Here is a 15,822-nt window from a genome sequence, read left to right on the forward strand (position 1 = left end):
CAGTAGTGGCAGAATTCCACCCCCCTTCTCCAATACACACATGCAAAGTTCCCAAATACCCTGCTCATAGACTGTACAGGCCACCAATCAATTAAATAATTCCTGAGTTAAACAAAAACCTGGAAGAGATTTTGCATAAGCTCTATTTTCTTTCAAAGTACTACAGTAAATTGGCACACTGCATTTACTGGAACTGTAATCTGGTTTATGCACGGGTTTGTTTTTAAAAATCTTCAGTTCTCACCTATATTCTGGAACCCTGTGAATCAGCAAATTGCTACTTGTCATTGGGAAGCTTCCTTCTGTAAGCCACGTTTACTTCCTCCTGGTACTTTGCAGAAAGTGTGAAAAGAGCTACAGGATCAGCCTTCACTACAGGTAACTGTGTACAACTGTCCAGAATCTAAAATGAAGTATTCAGGATGCAATATTGAATTTTGATATAACTCAAATAGTTTTGATAGAACTCTAATAAATCAAGTATTTCACAAACTACAGACAATGTAAGTGAATAGCAGTCATATATCAGAGAGCTGTTTTCAGATATTTACAACATACTTCACATCATGTCAAAGAGCTTACGTATGCCTTTCTCCTTCCTCCCCTTCTAGACTCTCACAGGTTTAAAAGCCTCCCACCCCTTCCACCCCCACAAAAAAAAGCCCAGATGTTTAAAGGAAATCAGACACTACACAGGTTAAACAACATGGTTCTATTAAAAACTATCTTTAACCATGGCACTCAGTGACAGCAATACAATACTTTTTTTTCCCCACAAAGCAACTAATATAAAAATATGCCATAAAATCATTTGTAGACTAGTATGCTAGTACATACATGTAATCATAACATTCTTTTATAAACTCTTTCCTGAGATACCTTGGGTTGTTTGATTTTCTTGTATTACTGGATGCATTATCTTTGTGATTCATTTAAAACAACTGTAAAATATTTTGTATGTGCAGGCCACTAGCAGTAACACGTAAAAAGTAGTATGTAAATATATGGCAAAGAAACAGCTCTTAGAAATGATGCACTTTTTCACTTTGTTATTTTTTTTTTTTTTTTACAGCATTTGGCTCCTTCGATGGTAGAAAGGAGGAGCGTGGAAAACCTGAAATTGGAGCTATGAATTGACAAAAAGCAGGAAAGCATTTGGGAATGTTAGAAGTTGGAATATAATATAAATGACACAAAGAGAAAACCATAATTCATGTTGGCTATGTATTGCCTTATAAAGCAACTGGAAATATTTTAGTCAGTTCACAGTATAATAAATATTTCTACTAATCTGTTTTGGAAGAGCAAATGTCTTTAAGGGTTTCAAGCTCCTCTATAAGTTTCTTGTTCTGAACTTCTAGCACTGCAACACGACTCTCCAGACATTTTATGTATTCTTTCTTCCGACGTCGACATTCTTTAGCAGCTTCCCTGCAAAAAGCAGAAGTAAAAAGTGCAAACAAAAAAGCCATTTGCATGCTATTAGAAAGCTCAGCAGAGTAGGGAGACTACGACTGAATTCCAAATTTTGGAATATCTCCCAAATCAGTCTGAAAACACTAAGCAAAACTGGGTTCCACAAGGGCCTCAAGTGTCTCTTTCTCAAGTTCATATGGCAATCTGTAGAATTGCTTCCTCTCATGCCTTGATTAAAGTTCATAATAAACAAGGTCCAAATGAAAGACAGTTATTCTGCTTTATGACAATAAAGATCTTTGAGGGCCTTGAGTTCCTCAATGAGAGTCTTGTTTTGGTTTTCAAGCACAGCCACACGATTTTCAAGACATTTGACATATTCTTTCTTCTTTCTGCGACATTCTCTGGCAGCTTCCCTGGAACCAATACAAGGCAAATGACTACAGGAACAGCCACAATACGGCAAAGACTGGATAAATGAAATTACCTGCAATCCCTGTGGTTCAACAACAACCACCACCACCACTAACAACAACAACTCTTGGATTGCACAAACAGAACAGCAGATAACAGCCATAAGCAATAACATGGTTAAAATGCAATTCAAAACAACTAAACCGACTTGAAACAAATTCAGCACCAACAAATACAATGATAGAATACACAGAGGAACTGAGAAAAGCACGGTAAATGATGACCAAGGGACACATTAAGACTGAAAGCAGCATTTCTTCTTCCAGTCATACTCCATTTGATGTGTTTATCTGGAGTATGATCTCTGCATTCAAAATCTTAAATTCAAACTCAAAGAATTTACTTTCACAAAATACAACCATAACGCTACTCTCTTCAGATAAAAAGATAGATGCCAAATTTAAAACCTGCTGTAGTTTTTTGCTTTTAACCAAGAAGTTAAGTCCAAACAGTTTTTTAGCCTTTCAGAACTGTCCACCTGGGCATATTTCAATGACTTTTTTTTCGTGTTGGCAAGTGACAGCCCAGAGCCATTCCCATAGCTCTGCTCAGAATTGCTATACGGAAGCTACGCACTTTAGATAGCATTTTCAGAAGCACATCTCAACAAGTTTTCGATTCTAAAAGAAGTTCTATAAACACTGGGATTCCACTCTGCTAACTTTTTGGAACTTTAAGAAGTGTCAGATTGTGAGAACAGAACTTTGCAGCAAGTTATATGCGAGACAGCATAGAGACTAGTTTTAAAAATGCAGAGAGGAGAAACAAAGGGAGGCACTACAATGCAGCAGTCCTCGTGAGTAATTTAAAGTAAGGACAGGCATGAGAGCAAAGCAATACCAAGAATTCAGTAAGTGGCTATTCAATGTATTAGAGATCTGCACAGCAGACTATTTCTTCCTGAAGGCATTAATCTGATTTCTATTGATACAGATTTAAAAAAAGGAAGTCCCCTAAAAATAGCAAGAATAACGTGCAGAGAAAGACAGGTATTTACAGCATACGGTCAATTCCACGTCAACTAATTTAAAAAAATATACAGCCATCTCACACAGTATGCTAAATGCCAAGAGCATTGTACAATAACTTATCACAGTAGCGAGGTAGGTAGGAAATTCTGTAATTATCATTCGATCCTAAAATAACTCTTCTTCACAGCATCATAAATGGACAGCTGCTAATGAGATTCTCAGATATTATTCTAACCAATTCTTTCCAGGGAAGTTTCAAGATGAGCATGCCCATACTGGTCATTGTGCTGTCAGTGGAAAAAAAATAAAATCATTCAACAGTAAGTATACTTCCGGATCATCACAGAAATGACCAGTAATGGACAACACCAATACTGATTTTTGAATTACCATAAAATTTTAGAACTAAAAATCCATGGAGATAAGGCCAGCCCTAACTTTCCAGTGTTAGTGCCCAATATTCATAAATTCTCTAAGTAGGTGGGATGACTGACAAAGAATTTCTTTCCTTCGTCAATCACAGGCAGTACTCATGACCTTAAGAAGAAAACTTTATTAGAATGATTTCTTTCTTTATTTATTTAGCAACAGCAGCTATTGCTACGTAGCCTTACCTATTTTTCATAAGTCGCAGCTCTCTCTTGCGCGTTGCCTCTTCTGCCAACTGCTGAGGACTATGCAGAGTCCCTGGCGAGGCTGCCATTACCACTCCCTGAGGTAAGGTAGTAGTGGGAGTTCGAAGCTGGTAAGCTGGCATGTCTCCAGTGGCAGCTGTATTAAAGAATCACATTTAAATCTTTATGGCAAAAAAAAAGAACTATGCAAAAAGTCTCACTGGAAATAACAGGATTTGGCTGATGAATTATCAGGATCCGTACTACACAAAGTATTTCACAGGCCTGTAATGTCACAACTATATTTTTTTTTTCTGACTAGCTTTCATTTCTCTATTGTAAAGCAAGCCATCTAAATTGGTCTAGCATGTGCTCCCACCAGCCGGCCAGACTGAAGCCTGTGAAAGCTTCCACATGGCTCTTTTCAAACAACATAGGGAAAGCTGTTTGAGAAATGCTGTCAGATCGTGCCCTCTTATTTCCTGTTTGTACAATCCCACGAAAAGACGGTCCTGCTGAGGGTTATATACTACCACTATCCCCTAACAGATGCTTCAGGGCTTCAGGAGTCAACTCGCTCCTCTTCCCTGTGACAGCAACAGTACCAGCTCCTGCTCCTTCCTTTAGAAGAAGCAGCTTGGCAACCCTTGGAAAACTGGGCAGAGCTGCCGTTGCCAAAATGAAACAGAACAGCCAAATGCTCACAGCGAGCAGGAGCACAAATAGGATGCTGCAGCATCAGCAGGCACGAGGAAGCAGTGGCTGCAGCACAGGAAGAGGCGTAGCTACACAGTAATAGGGGTGCAAAAGTTCATCTCCCAAGCCTGCCGGCTTTGAGCTCTCCCACACTAAATGCAGATATAAAATCTGATCTTGGAACCAATACCCTTCTGATACACTCACCTCATTTCCATTTTTCTAAAATACTTTGTTCCTACATTATGGCATTGCGTACTTCAACTTTCAAGCACGGTGAGAGTCCTAAGTGCTGTCTTGTCTGACAGAAAAATCAAACAAAAAACGCATCCTTCTTAAAATTTTAAGCAAATATTTGCCTATTTAACTCCACAAACATTTCCTATTATCCCAGAACAGAACTTCAATTTTTGTCATTAAAGCAACTGAACATAAAAGATGAAATTTCAGGGGCTGTTAAACTATGCTTAATTTATACTTAAAGCAATATTAAAGTGACAGAAAAACTTAAACTGGAAAAATAAAATGTAGACAAAGCAGTCTGGGGGGGGGCTGACAGTTGGAGCAGTAAAGAGACATCAGTCAACAACAGACTGACAGAACCAAAACCAAATCCTCAACCTCACAAAAAAATTACCATTAATCTGATGCAGTTTGTGCAGGTGGCTCACTAACTAAATAGAAAAAATAGGCTCAAGCTCTGTTTAGACTACAATTCCACAGCCTTGTCCCTAAATCCCTACCAGCTCCAGCAGCAGCAGGGCGTGCAGCACGGCCGGCGGAGCGCAGCGGGGCTCTGACTAATCCGCCGGGGCCAGGGCTGGGCGGGCAGCGAACGCCACCGAGGCGGCCTTGGAGCGCTGCCCGGCAGCTGCCACGGCCTTGGGCTGCTCGTGTTGCTATCACAGAATGACTTAACCCTTGATTTGCGTTCTCTGCTTCTGTTAGGAGCCCCAGGTATATCATGGTGATGATACTTCAGCTTATAAAAGCGGAATTTTTTTAAAGAGACTCTAGGCTCACCTTCACGCTGGCCACATTACATTTGTTTTTATAAAGGCTACTGCAAGAACTACCTTTGTCTATCTCTCTTCACTAGGAAAAAAAAGAGATGATATCTTATGAAAAAAAGAGGTGATATGTTACGAAAAAAAGAGATGATATTTTACGTTGCATTAGCTACAGTGAATTAGAAGACAAAGTGAAGCCCTTTCTAGATCACGTCACAGGGAAAAGCCCATAACCCAGGTCACCTCAGCCTGACAGCACCAACAACTCTGTTGTCTTTGCTTGACTTACACTCAGACGTTACCTAACAGGCGTTATTGTTGCTGCTGTTAAAAGGACTCTGCAATAGGCACCTGCAGCACGGCTCAACAACAGCGAGCCCCTATCTCAGCTGGGATCAACAAGCACCACGTAAGCAAGCAACAACGTCTGTGCGAAGGGGCTGACCACGTTCCAGAGTGTCTGTCCCTGCCTAAAACTCGGCCCAGCTATGAACTGCCAAGTGTGCTCACAGAGAAATAACCGGTTGTTGGTACAGACCTAGCAAACCCAGGCACTGCAGATTAAAAAAAAAAAAGGAAAAAAAGCATACCTCAGTAATGTTTGCTTTACGATGAAGTAAATGACATGATTACAAACTGATTATTTCTAACTCGGCACATTTCTGTGTAATATCTCTAAATGTTACAATAAAGTACTGTTTCCCCTGGAAAAGAGATTGGGAAAGATGAAACAGACTTTAAACAGGAAGGCTAAAATACCCTTGGAAAAAATCATGGTGTTTAAGTCATACACATGGGGTACACCATAACCATGGTGTTTAACATACACATGTACTACACAGAAGGGTACCTTCCATTTCAGCATCTGAGACACAAATCCCCAACACCTTGATCCAGACTGCCAGACCTTTAAAAACAGCGTTCATTCCTAATGAAACCCTACGGAGCTTTAAAGTCATTCCTACGTATCAGACATAGGGCTGAGAATGTTAACAGAGCAACAACCCTGTAGATGGTATAGTTTCCTAGCACATTACCATAGATCATCTTTTTTTTTCCCTCCTTAAAATTGCAAGGGAGAAAAATGTCACCAAAAACCTAAAGCTTTGAGTTGAGACTTAGACAAAGGACATTATTAACAGGAAATTAAACAAAAAATGACATTCACAAGAGCACAACTACCCTTATAAATTAATTTCTGGGAAAAAAATAAAAATTACCTAAGTTATCAAAAAAAATCAAACACCTTGTATCAGCAAGCTCCTGGGGGAAAAATAAATAGCTTGAACACTAGAGAGCACCCCTGCATTTGAATTCTTTCAGCAACCACACAGGAGAAAAAAAACTGATACATGCTATGTATTGGTGTATCTATTCTCCCTTCCTGTGAGTCATAATGATGAGACTAAATTATCAAAGGGTTTTAAACTTCACCACTGAACTGGCTAAACAAGACATGAATCATTATTCCTTTGTGTATAAAAACACAAAGCACAGACTCGGGGAAGATAAATATCTTTGGATTAATGAAAAAAGATGTACCAGCACCAAGCAGCACGTCGGTACCGGCTGCAAACTGGTTAACATCACAGAGCTGCCGGAGGCAATTGACGAAGCAGAAAGGAACTGACTAAATCACAGCATGACTTGGAGCTGACGTCAATGTGTATCTTGTTTGGAGTTTAACTTTTCCAGTTCCCTACTGCAACACGATTCCAGGAAATCTAGTGACGTCAGCCTTTTGAACTCAATTAGCTGAGGAACAGACCATTTTAACAGCGGAGGAGAACACACGCAGGCATTGCAATACTTAAAATTTCTGCTCTCAAATCTGCTTCTATTCGCTATTTTCTTTAATAAGGAAAGCAAAACGGTTCATTTATACCACTGAAACAACTTACACCTTTATCTTACAGCTATGCTTAAGCATGTTTTAGCTACCAAATCTGTTAGCCGTTATTGCTAAACAAAAAAAGGCAGTGTCATTTTTTACAAAATAAATAAAAAGAACAATTACAACAATATATATGACTATATCCACATTAAATGATTTAAAAGTAATGGATTTTTTCAGCAGAATCCTCCATCAAATATTAGTTATCTGAATCAATCTGTACAAGAACTTACAAACTAACACAAATTTCCCCCCCAAGGTGAAACTGTTACAATCACTCTGAAATCCTACACTGACTAGGTATAAGCAAAACCTTTGTACCAGTTTTGAAGGATTAAGTTACAGCAACAAGTTCAAAAGAAAACGTCACAAACACTGAGCATTGCTTAAACATCCCCAATATAATGTAAACCCAATATAATGTAAAAGACTAATATAATTTTTACCTGTTTCATCTCCTGTTACAGCCATGACCAGCTTCTGCACACAGGCTTCTCTTGTCCCTCTACCAGAGCTCAGCATGAACTGTTCCAAACTAGCAAGCATGTGCAGGATTACAAGCAAGAGCACTGACATCACAGTGACCTCACTTGCCTACCGCTGTCATTAATATGCTCTGTCACTGGAACAGCTCACTGAAACTGCAGCCCAAAGAACTGCTTTTCCAGTAAAGCTTTTTTTTCTTCCTTCCGTATTTCTGTAAACCCAGCTTTGTTCTCTTCCCCTGAATTATACATAAAGCTACAGAAAGCACTCACCACAGAGCTGGCTGTATAACAAGACAAAGATTCAGAGCACTGACTGACAGAAATTAAGAAAATGACTGCAGAATTCATGAATGATTTAGGATAAAATCTCGACTGGACAGAAAACAGTGGCATTTTATAAGGACTTGTGCAATTGTTTTGGTTTGAGCAGCTCCACTAGAAGGCAGAAATCTGACAGACAGCCGTGTGAGGCAGCAGAGCTTAACAAGCTGTAACAAGTAAACGAAAGGCTACAGCTCCTTATGGGGCGGGGGGGGAAGGCCAGGGGAGACTTTCAACCCACTCATTTCATTTCAGTTAAAAGCTTCAGAAAAGACTGAAGAAAGCTCCAACAAAATAAGTCAACCTAATGAGAGTGACTTTGGTCTAACAGGCAGACCAGTAACTCTGAATAAGGGCAGCCCCTCCAGCCATTCCCTCCTTTTTCAAAAAAAAAAAAAATACATCCAAGAGATCTGGCTGACTTATTTAAAAAATAAAAGAAAAACAATCTCATCTTTAAAGTATTTACTCCTTTACACCAGCTTGAATGAAACTAGACCCAAGCCAGCAGCCCAGGCACTGTTCTGTACACAGGGCACAGCAAACTCCTAAAGCCTGTGCCTGTAACACATTTACACTGGTAATTCATCAGCTGTGAAGCTATGCCAAGGACAGCAGTAACGGGAGCATCAGTGCAAGGGAGGATCCCCCCGTGATTCTAAGACCACTTCAGGATCATGTGAATAAAAGATCAGAACTGAAGCACTGAAGAAATACCAACCACGGATCTCTGAAATATCACTGACCATATTAATAAAACACACCTAGGTCCCAACAGAATATTTTTGATACGATTTTCCTACACTCATTTTCACTAAAAATTAAACACTTTTTTCTTCAGCTAGCAAAGAGCCCAGAGTATTAGGAAACCATCAGGACATCAGAGCTCCATTTGTTGGCAAAATGAGGCAAATCAGTAGCTAACAAAATATCACTCAGACCAATATCTTTGGCCCTTTTATGTTAGTCCTTTTTCCCATCACACAGGTTATCAGAAAATACCAAGCACAGGGTTTATGTGTTGCCATCCATTATCGCAACAGATTCATCAACAAATCCTTTAGGAAAAAATCTGAATACATACCCAATCTGAAAGGTTCTGAAACAGATACTGAAACTGTAAAATACAGTTCAAATTCAGTATAAATTTCAGATTTCTGAAACCGTAAAATACAGTCCAGGACTGCTATTTGTTGGGTTTGTTCCCCATCTCCCTTCTATAATTATTATAAGTCAAATTTAAATGTTGTCTACCAAAACCATTATAAAAATATAGACATGCAGCTTGACAGTTTACTAAGCAGAATGTTGCTTTCCTCTTATAATCTGCACTGTCACGATATCATGTATTGATAGCCAGTCAAAGTGTACATAAATGACACATTTCATCACCTATATACCTACAGACTTTCAGCTATATCAAACAACATGACCTGCAGCAAGGACTTACTGCTCCATTGTCTCACGCCATCCTCCGTAACTCAGGTTTGTTGATGATACGCAATTATTAGAACAAGATCTCTCTTACCTTATACATTTTCAAGGGCTTTCCTACTTCTATTTTTCACCTAAAGGATTTGTTTGGAACAATAGTGTATAATAATTTGAAACCGCTTCTGATCATCTCTGAGTTCAAGCATGCTTACTATTCCCTTTGTATTTTTCCTGTATATTTTATGTAGCATTTTTCTTCAGTGTCAACCACTTCGAGCATCACTAAAGCAGCAGTCTTTGTTTGGGCCAAAGAAACAGAGAATTCCAGGAAAATTCAACTTTGCTAAGCATGGACAGAAAACAAATCAATTCGGTTAAAAGAATCTAGAAACTTACAGAAACAGGACATAGCAGGTATTCAGTAACTGTCTCTGAATCTGTTTTGAAGGTTTTCATCAAAGGTGAGATATACATGCACCACCACCAGAATGGGAAATTGGGGGGGGAGGGGGACGACACACAACACCACAACAAATTTGGGTCTTAAGGCTTCACTAAGAATGTATACCTAGTAACGCTTAAGGTAGTTACAACAGTGCTGTCTCCATGACAAATACCATTTCAAGGTTTTTCACATTATAGTATTAAAGTTTCACTGAAATGCTTCTAAGTCCTAGAAAGACACGATATTTCAGCAAGGAATTGACCAGAGGCAACGGAAGAATTCAAGTTTGGTGTCATTATTTAGTACTATCCCAAAAAGCTAAATATTTACAAGCTAATAGCGTTATTTACATCCTGAGCTTCCTTTACAGCAAAGGGAGAGAAACAGCCACTTAAAGACAGAACTTATCCCAAACGTCCCTGTTAGGGTGCAAAAAAAAAATCCTTGACCTGGACTTCACCAACTATCTCAGACCAAACTAGGGTAAGTTTAGATTAGAAGATATAAGGAAGAAATTCTTCACTCAGAGGGTGGTGAGGCACTGGAACCAGAGAAGCTGTGGATGCCCCATCCCTGGAAGTGTTCAAAGCCAGGCTGGATGGGGCTTTAGGCAACTTGATCTAGTGGGGGGTGCCCCTGCCTACGTCAGGGGGGTTGGAACTGCATGGTCTTTAAGGCTGCTCCAAATCCAAACCACTCCATGATTCTTTATCTGTCTGCATTTAGTTGATGACACTCATCCATTCCATGAATACATGTTTAACGTCTTCCTACCCTTCTCATGGTTTATTTCAGTTAGCTGTTCTGGCTTAAGAAAGCATTTGGCCATGTTTCCTACTTTACTCCTCTGTACTGACACAAAGACAAACAGGAAAATGGAAACTAAATTCCCTATATCCTCCATAGCATTAATTTGGTGTCTCTATATAGACTTCTTGTACACATTTCCAAAAGGTTTCCTCAATATAATCTAAAGCTCGACCCTACTGGTATTGATAAGAATCCAATGTGTTTGGTTCTCCACTTCCCTCAGCATTTCTGAATGGCTGGGAACAGTGGAAGAATAGGAAATCCTGTATAAACTACAGTAAGGTTTAAGAATTCACTATTCACAGTTCAATTCACATGTGTACATTTCACAGGACCTGTAAGTTGTTCTTCTGTGAGAAAATCAGCTTCATGAAAGGATCTCCTTTCCAATAATGGCAAGACACAAACTGCAAGGAAATTCTGCCCTAAACATAGCCTTGTGAACTTCCAAGTACCATCAGAACTCGTGTTGTATGAATGCTGTTGAAAAAAACAAATTAGTTTCATATACTAGATGAGATGCAGACTCAGCATCTCAGTTCAAACTGCAACACCATCTTTACTTCAATTAAACATGTCTCTCAGAATATGGATAAAAGCATTCAAAGCAGAAGGTGATTTTATCCTGTTATTTCCTCCTCGTAATTTTTTTAATCTAAAGAAGTATCTGCTTTACTGAACAGAGGAACTCAGTCTCCTTGTAGGATCATCTTTCATATTACATGTAAGTGTTATTTAATAGTGCTACAACGTAAACACAAAATAAAAGCCGTTTAGGAAGAAATGTTTAATATGAAAAAAGTAAAGTGTAGTAGACTAATAAACAATACCTTGAACAACAACCTGGTTTCCAGGAACAAAAAACTGTTGTGCACCATCAGGCGAGTGTGCTGCATATTGCACAATGGTAGCACCAGGCTGAGGAGCTCCTGAATTTGTCATCGTTAAGGCCTGCAGTCCCTGGACTCCATCAGAGGGTGGATTAGAAATCTGGATTGTACCACCTTGAGTTATAGCAACTAAACATAAAAAGAAAATGACAGGTTAGTCAACAGAAAGAGACATACAACATGCTAAAAGCACATCGCCCTTTTTAAAATAAACATCATTTGATAGGACTCCAGGTCCTCTTCTTGTTGAATGCACACTTGTATTAAAGAAACCCAAAACACACAACGTTAATACTGGTTTTCGCAAACATGAATCCTGTTGTGTAGTACATGCCATGTGTCTAACAAGGGAAGAAAAAAAAAAACTGCTGCACATATGTTTCTCTGTAAATTTCCAGCAATATTAAAAATATTTCTGGAAGTCCTAAAATAGTTTTAATACAAGAGGGGAAAAAAAAAAAAGACTGGTAGCTTCTAGCTATAAAGAATTGCAGTTTTCTACACTAATATAAAAAGATTATTTTAAAAATCTGTCTTTACCAAATCCCATGACACAAAACCTAGGACATCTAGACAGAAGAGTAACAATTCTTCTAACACTCACTCTTCCTCCTTCTCTTAGTTTGACTGAAAGCCTAGGACAAAAACATTTTCCCAAGTTTTAGAAAGTTGTAAAGAGTCTGGCTTACTGGCTTATGTGAAAAGAAACAGAACGGAGTCTTCTTCCCATGTGGTCAACAATACGAAAGGTATACTTTCCCCACAAAAAAACATGCTGTGTAACCTGCGGCTAGCTCATCATAATTAAATAATCAGGCAAAAACGAAATTCCCTACAGAGTTTATTAATTGTCTGTCTTTTCAAATTAGCATTGCCCTCATCAAGAACAGGAATATGTTAATTAAAAACTTTTAGAAGAGAACCCAGTTCCCAAGAAGTAATGGGCTTATGTCTCCCCGTGAAGATACTTAACTGACAATCATTGGCATTGTACTTGAAGTGGTCTGAGATGGTACAAACGTGGTATGTAAGTACAGATTCAGGACTCTCAACTCCTCAGATTTCATGGCCAGGTTGACAGTATTTGAGGACATTTTTGAATGTTCAGCTCTGGTACATGATTTCTAAGATACCTACATGAATTTTGGAGGTAGACTATTGATTTCAGATGTTTTGTCCTGACAATAGTATGTTAACTTGAAAGTACAACATAAGACAGTAACACTTCAAAGAGCACTGAAACGCTAACAGGAGATTACTTACTAATCACTAACAGTTATTAGTAACTTCGGGAATAGTAGCAATCTACTAAAACCTCAGATGATTTATTTCAAAATATAGGAATCACCTACCAAAGTGGCCAAATACAATTAGCTAATTTAGTTTCTATTTGGGGTAAAACAAGGAATTCCCCTCAGGCTGAGCTTTATCTGCAACAAGGTTCAGCATGACCTCCAGCCCTACCCTCAGGATGGGGAACATCACACAGAACCAAACGCATGCTCCATGGGGGCTCCGTAAGGCATTACAGGAAGAAAAAAAAGAAATAAAAGAGCAATATGCTGTTTTTGTCTGGCCTCCAAAGCAGGAAGTGCCCCATTTGGGGGCAGCTTAGAGGAAAGAGAAGTAAGAATAAATCATTGTCTCCTCTGTTGTTCATTAGGTCCAGGACAATAGCAGGTTCTCAGCAGATCGTCAGTACCTCCCAGGGAAGTGAAATTTACTCGAACACTGAACTCACAAAGACTTAGCACCAAAAAAAAAATGGTATGTCTATACCATTAGAGTACCACACTACACAAAAAAGTCAGTTCAACTGTTTAGTTAGATCACAATTCAGTTCTTTTTAAATAACAGAGAAGGTACTCCACTCTCCCTCCTATAGGATTGATTCCTACCCTATTATGGACATGACACTCCTCCCACCCTATTCACTGCCCTAATCCCAACCACTGCACAGATACTTCGTGTGTCAGAGCTTTACTTGAAATTGGGCCTTCATAGAATACTGGATTTTCCCAGACATCCCCTGGTTTTGTACATCGTGCACTTGCGTATAATAAATGGCAGCTTCTCTTCTAGCTAGGACTGAAGGTGAAACTAACACCATTCTCTGAGTATGATCAACACCCCTAATTCAGAAAGATCAGACCTTTCCCTCCCTCCCAAGGCAAGGAAAAGCTGCTCTTTCCCAGCATATTTCCTAATTCTGCAATTGATAAAAATTGTTAAAAACCTTTCCTAAGACGGCAAGTAACCAAAACAGATGGCAAAAGAACTAGTTATTTTCATTTTCCCTGCACTGGTCCAGAAAGAACATCATGACATGCACGAGTAGGCAAGAAGGAAGTTGATTCACAATCTCCATCTAAGCAAACAACTCTTGTGTGTTTAGACCACCACCACAGTTGAGGCAAACCATTTTTTTCAGTATTCAACAACCCCTGTGACAGAACGACAGCCAGCAAAGCAGTTTTGTAGCAAATCAGGCTACGTGGCTCATACAAAAGACACCGCCTTAGGAAAAAAGTGTATGTTCTCCTTACAGAAAAATCAACATACATGGTGACGGATGTAAACCCACATTTCATCTAGCTGGTCATGCCTGTCAGTCCATCTGCTTCCACAGGCCAAAGCCAAGAACCCTAAGGAAAGGAAAATGGTATTTGGAAACCATGGCAACGTATTTTTTGGCTGGTAAAAAGTAAGCAAAGAGCAGCCATCACTGCTGATAACAGAACCAAGCACGTTTATCTTAAAACCAAGTATGTTATCAAGTTCTTCCAAAAATAATTACCACATACCTACCGACACCAACATACAGCCAAAACTATCTTTTCAGCTACTCTTAACCTGCCTCTCCCATTCAAGAATAGAGAGAGAAATAAAGAAAAACAAGGATTCAGCATATTTAGTGACATATGGTACATTTTAAACCAGGCCACAGTAGAGACAGCTGTAGTGACCCTACAAGACCAGCCTTCATTGCCATGGACACCACAAAACCTTTATAAACAAACTGCTGGCTGCCTACACAGGAGAACCCAGGCCACCAACACTGGCCAAGGACAGAGAGGTACTCAGATACGGTGATGATAAGCAGATGAGGAGATATAACTGACATGAGAGATAAAAATAAAATAGATCTCTGTCGTGACCTTCTGCATCGCACCCAGCCAGAAGTCAGCACAGGAGATGTTCCATTCCCACACAGCCTTCCAGGGGATTTAGGGGAACCCAGGCAGGCAGCAGCACAGCTGCTCAGAAATGCTGCAGATTTGTGCCTTTTGGGCCTGCTGTCAGAACTAGAAGCAAACAGCCAAGCTCTCTTTGGTAAATTCCAAATTAAGCCTCCATCTACTACAAGGAGATGACCATCCTTGCTACCACTTGGATTCAACCTCAGACGTAACTTTTCCGGCAAGCAGTAATTTTAAGGACAAAGGCTGTATTTTTTCCCTAACCAGAAGTGGAGAGAACAGACTTCACTGCAGAAAAAGATATATGACATTTTAACTTGGAAATGTAAACTTGAAAACAAAAAACATCAAATGAATAAATTGAGTAAGAAAGCAATTTCCAGGAAGACAAGGCTCTCAAAACGTATTTTTAAGCCTGAATCAGTAGGGTCTATGAAGACTGACATTGCATCCTGAAGCCATGTCTCATTATGTCTGAAACATTAAATAAATATTTGTAGATTTAGTTATCTTAAATGTACTGCAAAAAAAAAAAAAGCTACCAATAGAACTTACTGAAAGAAAAAGCAGCATGAAGCAGAATTCTTCTATGCTTCCATGCTCAAGCCAGGCTTAAATTAAGATAAATTAGATTAAATTAAATTTCTATGGACTCTTCTAATTCAAGCACATTGTTGGTGATGCTCTCTGCTCTTTGATTTTTCAAAAGTAAATGTTTGTTTGAACAAGAAAGATAAAACTGAGATTTTCATTATTCTTTTATACGCTTCCCTGCCATTATTATATACATAACATTCAAACTAAAATATCCTTCCATTAAGACGTGAGAATGGTCTCTTGCAACCACAAGTCTGGTTTCGCAGAGGAATTTATGAGTAAGAAATCTAAACTCCTGATTTCTTAGAAATCCTTAAGGTTTGAAGGCTCATTAGAGCATAGTACGGACACTATAGCACTTTCTTTTTTAGTCTTGAAACTGCAAATACTTCTCTGAAGCTAACATCACCACCACCACCCAAAAAAAAAAAAAAAAAAAAAAAGAAGCAGATTCTGGACTAGGTAACTGTCATTTAGTATGACCAGAAGTCCATGGAAAAGAGCACTTCAAATGATGGACATCACAAAGCAGACCTTTATGTCCGCGCTTTACAGGACAGTT

General features: G+C 39.1%; 1 protein-coding gene across 27 annotated transcripts in view; it reads right to left on the reverse strand.

Moving 5' to 3' along the window:
* Positions 1-697: 697 nt before the first annotated feature.
* CREM (cAMP responsive element modulator) overlaps positions 698-15,822 on the reverse strand; it is a 33,555-nt gene continuing 18,430 nt past the window's right edge. For 21 of the 27 annotated variants that reach the window (XM_066991490.1, XM_066991485.1, XM_066991479.1 and 18 more), the window contains 3 exons: positions 11,404-11,592; positions 3,476-3,632; positions 698-1,832 (listed from right to left, as the gene is read on the reverse strand). In XM_066991490.1, coding sequence (XP_066847591.1) covers positions 1,688-1,832; positions 3,476-3,632; positions 11,404-11,592 — 491 coding nt within the window. In that variant the 3' untranslated portion in view covers positions 698-1,687. The other 6 variants (XM_066991476.1, XM_066991488.1, XM_013195723.3 and 3 more) reach the window with 5 other exon arrangements.

Source organism: Anser cygnoides, chromosome 2 (assembly GCF_040182565.1).
Source record: "Anser cygnoides isolate HZ-2024a breed goose chromosome 2, Taihu_goose_T2T_genome, whole genome shotgun sequence".
In the NCBI taxonomy this organism is placed as follows: Eukaryota; Metazoa; Chordata; class Aves; order Anseriformes; family Anatidae; genus Anser; species Anser cygnoides.